At 27.6% G+C, this 13,910-nt stretch overlaps 2 protein-coding genes across 8 annotated transcripts in view; one reads left to right on the top strand and one right to left on the bottom strand.

Moving 5' to 3' along the window:
* Zip48C (Zinc/iron regulated transporter-related protein 48C) overlaps positions 1–1,232 on the bottom strand; it is a 63,066-nt gene extending 61,834 nt beyond the window's left edge. The window contains exons 1-2 of one of the 3 annotated variants that reach the window (XM_087410482.1): positions 1,086–1,232; positions 1–504 (exon numbers count right to left, since the gene is read on the bottom strand). The exon at positions 1–504 is cut by the window's left edge and continues 770 nt beyond it. The gene's annotated coding sequence lies outside the window, so the exon portion shown is untranslated. The other 2 variants (XM_087410481.1, XM_087410483.1) reach the window with 2 other exon arrangements.
* Positions 1,233–4,797: 3,565 nt separating this feature from the next.
* Positions 4,798–13,902, top strand: LOC105150409 (putative Golgi apparatus membrane protein-like protein CG5021). 5 transcript variants are annotated; one of them, XM_087410666.1, is made up of 7 exons: positions 4,798–5,218; positions 11,554–11,661; positions 11,737–11,753; positions 12,423–12,496; positions 12,588–12,843; positions 13,337–13,591; positions 13,675–13,902. In XM_087410666.1, the coding sequence occupies exons 4-7, from the start codon at positions 12,435–12,437 to the stop codon at positions 13,738–13,740; spliced, it is 639 nt and encodes a 212-aa protein (XP_087266792.1). In that variant the 5' UTR covers positions 4,798–5,218; positions 11,554–11,661; positions 11,737–11,753; positions 12,423–12,434; the 3' UTR covers positions 13,741–13,902. The 5 variants fall into 5 exon arrangements, with proteins under 5 accessions (XP_087266792.1, XP_087266789.1, XP_087266791.1 ...); XM_087410665.1 differs by having other exon boundaries at positions 4,802–5,218; positions 11,737–11,877; XM_087410663.1 differs by lacking the exon at positions 11,737–11,753.
* The last annotated feature ends 8 nt before the right edge of the window (positions 13,903–13,910 follow it).

Genomic DNA, 13,910 nt, shown 5'->3' with positions numbered 1-13,910 from the left:
TGCATGAGAGTATTATTCATGTTAACGTTGCTTTTTTTATAACTCGTATGATACCGTTCGTACAGACAAATGCGGCCGTGTCGCATGCCGCTCTTCTTCACATTTCTTTTTGAAACATATTATATAATAATCGAAAAAATGCTAGATATATAATAAGAAATGTTGTATTTTATGAATATTCACGTAATTCGATTACTAGAATAATTAATTATTCATAAAGTACAACGTTTCGTATTATATTTAGCATTCTTCGCGATAAGATTTCAAAAAGTAATGTGAAAAGAAGCCGCGACACAGCTACGTTGTTTGTACGAGCTTCAGTAAGGGAATAATAACTGCGCGATAACTAAAACATAATGTGAAAGAATCGCACACGACACGATTACCTATTTCTAAGAATCTCAATAAGGGACGCGCAGTAATTACGCGTAACGTAAACATGACGCGCCGCTCCGTGCCACCCCGTACCATCCTCAACACAAGGTCGCGCCAACCGTCGTCTAACTGCCGAAATAAAACGAATATTACGAATAAGTAAAATAATATATTCTTCCCATTTTTAATGTTCTTCGATTAATAAAACGATTATTTCTAGTTTTAGTGGCGCGAGTCGTTTAATGCGATATCATAATTATATTGCGATATACCGAGGAACATATTTAATAATTTTTATAATTTTATTTTATAATTTTAAATATCAATTTTTCGTATCAATTACAATGTACTGACTAAAGAAGTAAAAAGAGATTCTTATTAGTGTGATTTTCCTTACATAATTGCTCACGTGAAATGATTTTGACATCCCAATATTATATCTCAATTTTGATTACTCTTTTCTGTGATGTACAATTAAATAAAGATTAATAATATGTCATCCTTTTTTTAAACGAAGATAAATACAAAAATTTATTTTGAATTATAAAACAATTTTGACTAAATAGAATAATAGCATGCATCTAACAATAAGAATCTCATTTTTATTGTTAGTTACCGTACATCCGCGAACGTACGAAATATTTAAAATATTCATGAGCTGCGTATGTGAATAATGAATCTCAGAAATAAAGGGAAAAAGTGCATACAACCTATAATCCTTTTCAATCCTTAATATATTCCTTAGTTTTAGGCAGCCTTAATGTAATTCGCGTTCGTAGATATTGCTGTTAATTAATGCGACACGCGGAGCGACTCGAAAACACGTCCGTCTCCCACCGAGATCGCCTAGCGAATGCCGAAGTGACGATCGACCACCGCACCTTGCCCCCCTACGCCTTCGCTCCGCGTCCTGCCGCTTTTCGTCGCCAGTGACCCCCTTCCCCCCCGAGCTTTTCGCCTGATGTTTTTAGATTTCACCCAACTATCGCGTATGAAAAATATTCAACGATTTATTCAATTATATTTTTCACATTTTACATGATTTTGACAAACGGATATTGCCGTACATTTCGCGTTTTGCTTTGTGGCATCTCGGGCACAATCCTATATTATCTGCATGGTTCTTTTAAACATAATTAGTAATTATTCGCGTGAGGGTATTCCAACATTATGTCTGAATTTTCATTGTTCTTTTTAATAATTCATTCTTAAATAAAAATTGATAATCTATTCTATATACACATGTTCTTTATATAAAGATAAACGCAAAAAATCCTAATAGCGTGAAACAATTTGTGCTAAATACAATTTGGTTAAAAGTACTAAATATCTTGTTAATCGTTATTTAATTTTTCAGTTAATAAATTAATTTAAGACACTCTACTTTTACTGCAAATTATTCTGTGTTTCAGAAATTCTTTAAACGTGCGTATAATAAAATATAAAATAGGTTCCGGAAACTTATTTAAAATATTAAATAAAAAATAAGTCAGTATTGTAGTTATTTAAAATAATAAATACTAAATTTCTCTTTTAAATTTTTAATTTCAAATATATACTTTAATTTTCATCGCTTTTACAAGTATGTAAAAATTATTAAACGATTTTTACGTATATATTTTTAATTTAAAAGAAGTTAATAAATTAAAGTTTAAAAGTAACTTAAATGAAGTTAAAAATTAATGCATTTAAAATTATCTAAATTAATATTTAAATGAAAAATATGTTCAGGATTGTCAGGTAATAATTAGTTAAAAGTTAAAAGAAAGTTAAAAAGTTAGTAACTTTTAATTTAGATAATTTTAAATGCATTAATTTTTAACTTCATTTAAGTTACTTTTAAACTTTAATTTATTAACTTCTTTTAAATTAAAAATTTATAATCCATTAACTCTAACTTAATTTAGTTTAAAAAAAACATTAACGTTTAAATTTTTCGTTTAAATATAAATTTATGTTTCAGAGTTATACATTTTTGAAAAAGTACATTTTTCTCATTTTGTTAACTGTATTTAGTTACAACAATGTAGAATTTGTTATAAATATACAACTTTACAAATTCTTTTTAAAGTTGCCAAAATATATACGTAAAAATCGTTTAATAATTTTTACATACTTGTAAAAGCGATGAAAATTAAAGTATATATTTGAAATTAAAAATTTAAAAGAGAAATTTAGTATTTATTATTTTAAATAACTACAATACTGACTTATTTTTTATTTAATATTTTAAATAAGTTTCCGGAACCTATTTTATATTTTATTATACGCACGTTTAAAGAATTTCTGAAACACAGAATAATTTGCAGTAAAAGTAGAGTGTCTTAAATTAATTTATTAACTGAAAAATTAAATAACGATTAACAAGATATTTAGTACTTTTAACCAAATTGTATTTAGCACAAATTGTTTCACGCTATTAGGATTTTTTGCGTTTATCTTTATATAAAGAACATGTGTATATAGAATAGATTATCAATTTTTATTTAAGAATGAATTATTAAAAAGAACAATGAAAATTCAGACATAATGTTGGAATACCCTCACGCGAATAATTACTAATTATGTTTAAAAGAACCATGCAGATAATATAGGATTGTGCCCGAGATGCCACAAAGCAAAACGCGAAATGTACGGCAATATCCGTTTGTCAAAATCATGTAAAATGTGAAAAATATAATTGAATAAATCGTTGAATATTTTTCATACGCGATAGTTGGATGAAATCTAAAAACATCGGGCGAAAAGCTCGGGGGGGAAGGGGGTCACTGGCGACGAAAAGCGGTGGGACGCGGAGCGAAGGCGTAGGGGGGTAAGGTGCGGTGGTCGATCGTCACTTCGGCATTCGCTAGGCGATCTCGGTGGGAGACGGACGTGTTTTCGAGTCGCTCCGCGTGTCGCATTAATTAACAGCAATATCTACGAACGCGAATTACATTAAGGCTGCCTAAAACTAAGGAATATATTAAGGATTGAAAAGGATTATAGGTTGTATGCACTTTTTCCCTTTATTTCTGAGATTCATTATTCACATACGCAGCTCATGAATATTTTAAATATTTCGTACGTTCGCGGATGTACGGTAACTAACAATAAAAATGAGATTCTTATTGTTAGATGCATGCTATTATTCTATTTAGTCAAAATTGTTTTATAATTCAAAATAAATTTTTGTATTTATCTTCGTTTAAAAAAAGGATGACATATTATTAATCTTTATTTAATTGTACATCACAGAAAAGAGTAATCAAAATTGAGATATAATATTGGGATGTCAAAATCATTTCACGTGAGCAATTATGTAAGGAAAATCACACTAATAAGAATCTCTTTTTACTTCTTTAGTCAGTACATTGTAATTGATACGAAAAATTGATATTTAAAATTATAAAATAAAATTATAAAAATTATTAAATATGTTCCTCGGTATATCGCAATATAATTATGATATCGCATTAAACGACTCGCGCCACTAAAACTAGAAATAATCGTTTTATTAATCGAAGAACATTAAAAATGGGAAGAATATATTATTTTACTTATTCGTAATATTCGTTTTATTTCGGCAGTTAGACGACGGTTGGCGCGACCTTGTGTTGAGGATGGTACGGGGTGGCACGGAGCGGCGCGTCATGTTTACGTTACGCGTAATTACTGCGCGTCCCTTATTGAGATTCTTAGAAATAGGTAATCGTGTCGTGTGCGATTCTTTCACATTATGTTTTAGTTATCGCGCAGTTATTATTCCCTTACTGAAGCTCGTACAAACAACGTAGCTGTGTCGCGGCTTCTTTTCACATTACTTTTTGAAATCTTATCGCGAAGAATGCTAAATATAATACGAAACGTTGTACTTTATGAATAATTAATTATTCTAGTAATCGAATTACGTGAATATTCATAAAATACAACATTTCTTATTATATATCTAGCATTTTTTCGATTATTATATAATATGTTTCAAAAAGAAATGTGAAGAAGAGCGGCATGCGACACGGCCGCATTTGTCTGTACGAACGGTATCATACGAGTTATAAAAAAAGCAACGTTAACATGAATAATACTCTCATGCAAATAACGCAATTCCTGCTTTCAGAATTAATATAATTTAATAATTTAATTATTTTTTTGTTTTTGTGCACCTTCCGTTATACGAGTATACCTTCCGTTTAAAAATTAAACGTAATTCTTTGAAACTATTATTGTCGATATAATAAAAGAAACATTTCTCTTTTTTATTAAATAGCCCATTTCATTGACTTTAATCATATCTTACAGACATCATCTATAAATAAAAGATTCAATTTTTTTAGCTGCTCTAAATTTATTTCGCAATGATAACGAATTGCAGACTGTGTTTGATATTCGTTTGTAAAAGTTAACCGGTTGCATAATAATATAGATAATAGCTATTACATTTTTCAGATTATCTTCCCTCTCACGGGTACACCTTGACGTGATGGGAGGGCTCAATACCCAGAGGATATTTATACAAAAAGAACGGTTTTTCTCAAATCTAAAAATTTTCGGATCTGAATGATATATCTAGATAAATTTTTAGATATTGAATAAAATCGTTCTCTTCGTATAAAAATCCAACGGGGAAGCTAACGTCGCCGTTTTATTTGAAAATGAACGAACCGCAGCCGGTTCGTCGCGTCGCGCGTTTCTTCGGGAGTGTCGTCCAAGTAATCGGACTCAAGTTATAGTCCGCGCGCGATTATAGTCCATTATTCGCGAGTGTTTTTCGCGAGTGTTCAGTGCGAGAGGATGTGTCAACCCCAACTTTGAGAGGAGGAGGAGGTCTGGGAGAGGCATCGGGCACCGGCGGAGCAACCTTGCGGTAAATATCTTTTTTGCTATTGTAAAATCAATATCTTTTTTCTATTTATTCGCTTTATTTTACAATGATTTAAAAGTAATAATTAGAAAAAAAAGAATTATCTTAAAATTATTTTGAAATTTTATAAATATCTATGTATTTTTAAGATTTTTTTAGAAAATGCCCAGGAAAAAATGTTTCGTATATAAAAAATGTTTATATATAATTATATATGTAATGTCTATTATATAACATTTTTTCGAGTATATAATTATTTTTATAAATATGTAAGTGAATGGTAAATTCGATGCTTGTAAAAATATTTTGAAAATTATGTGATTATTTTCAAGAGAATTACGTTTACTAAATATTTCATCAATTTAACAAAAGTATACCTGTATATTTTTTTATAAATGTATATATAGCATTCCATGCATCCATTACCTTAAAGTGGATAAGTTAAAACAGATTAGGATAAATTTAATCCTGGATGCTTCTTTTTATTTTACTGTACATGCACCGTAAAATTTATAATATCATATTACACTCAGTTTAAGTTATTTTTAATAATCTTTCGCCATTGTTCTTATTCTCAATCTCTCATTAATTTAACTAAACCAATAAAGTAGAACTTATTATTTCATTCAAGAAAATTACAATGTTAAAGGCTCAAATGTTGTTTCTAAATTCATATGTTAACGCGAATATATTTTATATATGATAGATATTATAATATAGAATAGTGTTTGTTATAGTACAATAAGTATTGTTTTATTATTCTTTCTACCTATTTTCAAATATTCATTCAGGATTAAATTTTATTTAAGTTGGTGCAGAAAAAAGTAATATACATACACACATATATATATATATATAACATACTGTTTTTAAAAATATTCTTTGTATTGCTTCACACTTATTATTTGTATACTTATTACTAGTGAAATAACAGATATTTTAATGTAGCGCATTTGTCGTATAATTTATTAATCTCGCTTTTTTATAAAAAATATTTTATGATTGTTAATTGTTACTATAATTTATCTAAATTGCACTAAAGGCACCTACTTTAGCCTAAACTTTTATAACTTATCCATATGTAGTAACTGAATTTTATACTAGTCAAAATAGTGTGAGATCCACATGATGTAAGATCCAATTTATGTTTATTGTGTCAAGAAATAAAAGAATTTTATTTTGAATTATTTTAAAAAATTCGGAATTTTGCATCTTTTAAAATACTTAATTTTGAAATAATAAATTATACAGAAAATGATTGTAATAATTTAAAACATAAACGATATACGATATTTATTAATATAAGGGAAAATTGTCACCCTTTTGGATCTTATATCATTTATCTGAATTTCTTATCTTTCTTCATGTTTTGAGGTGAGATTCAGCAACGAATTGTTCGAATCGTTAAGAATACGTACATGAGCCTTAAATTTTGAGACACAGTAATCGATTTAATTATTTCTGGTTTATATTTAATTTGAAGTTTTGTTGTTTATATTGTGTAAAATTTATATTAAGAAATTTGATTTGATTTCATATTATTTGATTTATAAAATCAAAATATTGAAAACATCCCTCATAGAGATTTTTTTAAATTTAGATTTATTTTTAGTCAAATACTTATATTTTTAGTTTCGAATAGACGCGAATAAAGAATAAATTTATTCACGCACATGTATTAATAAAATTATTATTATTGATAATTAATATTTAATCAATTTGATTAATATGATGGCCCCTTCGCGACGCGTTCGTATTTCATACAAAGCTTAAAATTTTACGCTTTTAGTCGGTAGCAAAAAGGAATATTTCTCTTTGCTGTCGATCTCTGGCATATTAAGCCAGAATATTGGCCAGAAAAAAGACGAGGATCTGAACGAAGTGGGTGTTTATGTGTAACACCAATCTAATTTTTTGAAAGATATGTATAAAGATAAATTCTGAATATTCGGGAGGGCAACTTATTCGCAAATTGCGAGTTCTTATATTGTTGATTTAAAATACAATAACTAATAAATAACTGGGCTAATGAGAGCTAGTGCAAATAATGAAGCGCAAGTTTTATAGATTTTTTAATCTACAAATTCTAGTTGCACTTCATTATCCGCACTGGCTCTCATTAGCTCTGTTATTTATTAATTTTTTGTATTTAAAAAATTTAATTATTATTATTTATTGTTCATTTATTTAATACGATCGCAATTAGATAATCTGAATTTATTAGTACACGATAGGACATGGTTAGGCATTAGCTGCTGCATTCAGCAAAGAAAGCAGTTTTGCAATTATTATAAAATTTGATTTAATATCATTAGTTCATTTAAATTCATAAGAACCTAAAGCAAGAACTAATCGTGTTGAAGAATTTTACATCATTTGCATAGCTGCTTTCTCTGCTGAACACGATTACGTTCATTAACGTATTATATTCGCGGTGTTACACGTTAATGAAGTAATGTAGGAAGTAGAAATATACGAACAGAGATAGGATACGCGAATAGGCACGAATAAATGAAAATACGGATAGGACAAGTATATGGACAAGTATAGGTAGGGACTATATAGGTAAAGACAATAAATGTTGATAAATTGAAAAATTAAATTATTATAAATAAAATGACTTAAATAGATTTCGCGATCGGGTAATTAAATTTTATTTTAAAGAATAAATATAATTAAACTAAAAAAATATTATATAATAAATCTAACTAATAAATTATATAATATGTAGATAAGGATACATAGACATCATGTGTACGTACTTGATAATTGCAAAGAAAAGATTAAAAATTAAATAAAATTTTTAATTAATCTTAAATTTTATTTAATTGTCAACAACCCAATTGTCAAATATGATTACATATATATAATTTTAATTTTATTATATATTATATATAATTTTAAATTTCATTGAATTTTCAGCTCCCCTGAATTAAACTTAATATTTTATAAAATTCTGTACTAAGTATGTATACGTATTAATATTAATTTTATCATAAATAAATGTATGTATAAAATATTACATACGTAATATAAAATTTATGTGAACTATGTCCAGGTAAATGCCATCATGTTTATTTTTGTAATTTCCGCAATAATTACTAATTTAAATTATACATTTATTGGAATGTTTATATATTCATATTAAATAAATTCTATTCCATATAAATATATGTAAAATATATTACAGATAGCATTTATTTTGTCGTTATAAATCAAATTTATTGTTGCTTTATTGATATAAATTATACGAAATCGACGAACCATATGATAACAAAAATTGTTTATTAATTTAACGAATTTGATAAATGTTTAATTAAAAAAATTTTTTTTAATTTGGATTTTATTGTAAATATGAAAAAGTCATTAATAATTTTAAGTGACTTTTAATTAAACATTTGATGTTTAAAATAATCGTCAATTTTTATTTAATTTATTAAATAAGTCAGTAAAGATTCGAGCTTTGACTGAGGTAATATAGATTAAATATTAACTTCTTGTTTGTTTTTTACATTTATATTTTTAACATTAAAAAATTACAAATATTAATGATTAATTTATTATGTACGAAAGCTTCATCGCTGTCTCTCGCGTCAAGTGGATGCTATGTTGATGCAGTGAATGCGTGATTTGTACCGATAGAAAGTCGAAATTATTTTTACAATATCATATGAAGACTTATTCCTCGTCGCTTTTTGTAAAGTCCATTCGCAAAGTCTTGTTTGGTATCTTGTACAGGAAATTCTTGTACAGGATCGGAATTAATCCCGAGTTTTCTCGTTTTACACTGGAAGTAATAATTTTGTCAATGAGTCAGACAATTATATGCTATATATTTTAAAATCAAGTTACGAAATTAATTTATTAGTACACTTTAACATACAATTTTCGTCGCTTTTTTTGTTTTATTAAATGTTCTTCCACTAGTAATAATCATGTTAGTAATAGTACTATATCTTAATAATAATACGAATTTAATATTATATAATTAATATATGGATATACATATAATGATTATTTTTTTAAATCCAAATTGTTAAGTAAATAAATTTAAGCTTTATGCAAATAATTTGCTTATTTTTCGATGATTTCTCTAACAAAAAAATATGATTACGAATGTATATATTTAATTTTTTAACTGTTATTTTAAAATCATTTTTAGGTATTGGAGACATCCCGCCATTCCAGAATATTATTAATTATTAATTTATATGTATATTATATACTTTTCTATGATAAAATACATGCAGATATATTACGAGATTATATTTAATAAGTTTTGATTTTTGTCGATTTAGATAATTTTTTTATCAAAATACCTTACGTTCTTTTATCAATGATATCGTGATTACATGAATTTAATTAAAAATATGTGGATACAAAAAATTCGAGATAAGTCAAATGGATACCTTTATATTAGCGGGTTATTAATAATTAAAATTTTGCAGAAAAAAAAAGATTGTTAAATTTTATATAATAACAAATTTTATATAATAACAAATTTTTCAGAAAGCATATTTAGTTCTTTAAAATCTCGTTATTATCAAGTTCGATTATCTCGAACAGTTGGTACCCGAGATACTTTTGTATTCATACATATAAAAAATTACAATAATGCATGTATTTTATTACTATTAAATATATTCCTTCGTAATCACCATTTCATAAGGAAATCATTTTATCTTTTTATTTTTAATTAGAGATGATTTGTAGTAATGTGTGGCAGAACATATAATTTCCTCGCAAATTTTGATATTATATTAAAAATGCAATAAAAATGTAATTAAGATGCTACCAAAATTATTTCTATCATAAGTGATCTGAAAGATTTGGAATTCACATCCTTCTGTAATAAGACCGCTGGTTTGACGGATTGCTTAACTTTTTTTTTGCGAATAGATCTTATGAATTTGACGTGGAATCAGAATACATCAAGTTCGCTTTTCTATGAAGATTTTTTTCTTCTTTGTATCGGATACTGACCTTATCACAACGTGGAGGGATCTTGATCAAATTATCGGGATAATTATCTTAAATGCGATGAAAGTCTTGTCGTAAATGTATTAATGACTTTTTATCACGATATTAATAAGTTTTATAATATAATAGCAAGTTAATAATTAATAATAAGTACAATCTAATTGTTGTTAGTATTTTCATTCCACATTTATCAATATTTCATTAAACATTGGTTTAGAAAATTTGTGTTATCATATGTATTTTCGACATTTTCGTATAATATCTCATTATCAAATTTTGTTAATTGTGCTCCTATAATATAATTCTTATTATATTTCGAACAACATTTTTTATTATACATTGTATTGTATTATTAAAGGCTTACAATAAAAGATAATATTAAAAAGCTATGCAATGTAATTGTTAATTATTTTATTGTATTTCGCTAATCATAATGCAATATGATTTTAGCGAAATATAATAAAATAATTAAAGAAAAAAAGAGAGATATAAAATTACAAAATAAATTTAAAACATACTTACTTGCAAAAACTGACTAAATTTAGTAAAATAAAAATGTAATATAAAAATACACAGATTAATTATAATATCTGAAGACATGTAGTGCCTTGGCACTAAGTATTAGGGGGCCGAAAAGTAATGTCGTTTTTTTAAAAATGTCTGGCACGAACTTTGAAGTATACAATGAACTGATAAATGACAAACGAATATCGACATACGACAAACGACATTACTTTCCGGTCCCCCTAATATATGTGTAATCATCACGAATTTAATTCTTTCTCTTTTTGTCGTAATCTTTTCAATTATATATCATTGCATTGTGAATCTAAATCAAATAATATGATAATTACAATATTTAATATATAATATTTTATGAAATGGTATATACAATACATATATAATATAATATATTTTAAAAATATATAATATATTTTTCTGAATTTTTGATTTCTTTTATATTATTACAGATGTATTTTGCTCCTAAAATGTAGAAACAGAGAATGGATAATAAACTAGCGCATTTAATAGCGCAAATAATGTGCAATAAATAATAATTTTGTATAAAGTAATGTGCAATATTACAAAATGTACAATATTGCAATAGTACAAAATAAATGAAATTTTATAATAAATAATATATGTAAAAGTTTTATTATTTTATATACACTATTTATTTACATACAATATTTATATACAATATTTATTATTCATTTTTTAATTTGTCACAATTTTTGAACATTTTTTAGCATGAATTCAAAATTTAGAATATAATGTGTTTAAAAAACTAAAGGGAATGGCTAAAACATGGCGGACCAATCACAAGTGATACCCGTATGACGCCACTCTGATTATAGGTTCTCTATCTTTCCGAGCCCAGCAGTGCCCAGCAGTGCCTAGCAGACGACGCACGACTCATTATTGAAGTATCGGACTGTCAACGTGCAAATATGGCGTCCGCAACGGTAGGTACACAACGTAACAACGCCGTGATTCTTCCGCGCGATCGATCGCATACTGACGCTACATATTTTTTTTAGTCGTGCCTAACCACGAGGTATCCGATTGTCTCGTAAAACGAAAATAAGTCTCGTTTCGTTACGGCGGGGACTGGGAGTAATAGTTCTAGTCGCCGATAGTGGGTGGAAGGTCGTCACTCTGACATTCGCTTGCGCATTTCCGTACGTATTCCTAGCGTACACTGCGGAAGGGTAATATGGATAATCACGCCCTTTGCGGAAGCGAATGCGGGAGTTTCTCGGGGTTCAATTTCGTGTCTCTTTTTTTCCTCCTTTTTTTATTTCACTCGAGAAACGGAGTACGCTCCGTGTTAATTCATTTCTCCACGTCATAGTGCATGTGCATATAGATTTAATCTTGAAATGTCACTTATTTGTCTTAAGTTGACACTACTTGGGTGAATTTGAGTGAAAATTCATCCACATAATTAAGAATCTTTTACACTTTTTTTTATGTTCATGTTAGAGCAACTAAACTTGACATTATTTTTTAATGTAAAATCTTGAACTTTAAACAATATTATTAAATGTTATTTTAAGCTGTCTAAATTTCAATAACAGAAACTATACGAAATTCAAAAAATGCATAGATGAAAATTTATCTACCCACAGTAGTATCCTAAGATGATAAATGCAAGATAAATTGCATGGATATAAATGCATGCTCGATACTCCTTTCATCGAATGTTCTATAATCTCATTTATAGGTACCCTTACTGATGGATGATGATACGATTGCTTTTGGAGAGGAGGAGGAGGTCCAGAATTCCAACAAGCTTAAGTACAAATAATAAATAATGAAGATCGCGTATCTTTTAAATGCGAGTAGACCATACTTTTGTAAGATAAAATATTGTTTTCTGTAATTTTAGACACCCGTACGTTACGCTGTTTCACTTGGCCTTCCGGATAGCGGCTATAATAGTTTATTTGTTTTGCGGCTTGTTTTCAAATAGTTTTATAGCAAGCTTTGTAACAGTGGTACTACTTTTATCGATGGATTTTTGGACCGTTAAAAATATTACAGGAAGATTAATGGTTGGCCTTAGATGGTGGAATTATGTGGATGACGATGGCAAAAGTCATTGGATTTTTGAATCTAAAAAGGTTCGCTTATTATGTAAATTTGTATGTATATTTTAATTTATATCGCCATGCAATGTAGTGATAAAAATCTCTAACGAGAAAGTGCCTCTTTTATATCCTTTAGCATTGTATCAAGAAAATCATTTGATTCTACTTAGACATGAAGCTTGTATCAATGTTGTTGCATTTTATATCATAAATATACATAAGTTCCACTTGCTTAGATTACATTGAAATGTAGCTTTCAATTAGCATGTATATTTTTTCATTTGTCACGTTTCAGCAAACATTGATTTAATTGGATTGGTTGTTCAAGGTTTTCCAGCTGTTATATTTTTATGCCCTTGACACTTTCTAGAACTACTTGTAATAATCAGATTATAAGTAGACAGTCACCTAAATTCATGTTCTATTTCATTTGCTCTTTTTATTGTGATTATTTATAAAATATGTATCTTAAATGATTCAGATTATTTAAATATCATTTTCTTGTACATGTGTAAGTCCAATATCTATTATGTACCCTGTGTTTCAGGGTGCACAACAGAACCGCATTAATGCAACCGAGGCGCGAATCTTTTGGTTAGCCCTGATTTTGTGCCCATTTTTTTGGTCAATGTTATTTATTGCAGCGTTATTTGGTTTTAAATTCAAATGGCTTTTGCTCGTTTGCATTGCCATAGTTTTAAACGGTGCAAATTTATATGGCTATGTCAAATGTAAAATGGGAAATGATAAAAATATTTCAACGGCCACAAGTGATTTCATCAGGAAACAAGTTCTTCAAAATGTATATTTTTATGAAACCAAATAATATATTTTTCTTTTATATTTAGGTGTATCGCATACTTATTTAAATTTATTTTACTACAGGTTACATCAATAATGACCAGGAGTCCACCAACGAATAATTCCAATCAACCAACTAATGTTATATAAATTATGAAACATTAATTAATATATGGATGTGTGTGTGTATGTCATTTAAAATTTATGTTTATAATGATAATTTAATATTTGCAAATGTTTGTATATAAAAATAATGTTAGACAATATCTTATAAGTATTATATGTATAATAAATCAGGTTCTATTATTATTACTTGATGA

This window comes from Acromyrmex echinatior, chromosome 10, assembly GCF_024713525.1.
Source record: "Acromyrmex echinatior isolate Ae372 chromosome 10, ASM2471352v2, whole genome shotgun sequence".
In the NCBI taxonomy this organism is placed as follows: Eukaryota; Metazoa; Arthropoda; class Insecta; order Hymenoptera; family Formicidae; genus Acromyrmex; species Acromyrmex echinatior.
The sequence above is the reverse complement of the archived record's forward strand: the minus strand, read 5'-3'. Positions and strand labels throughout refer to the sequence as shown.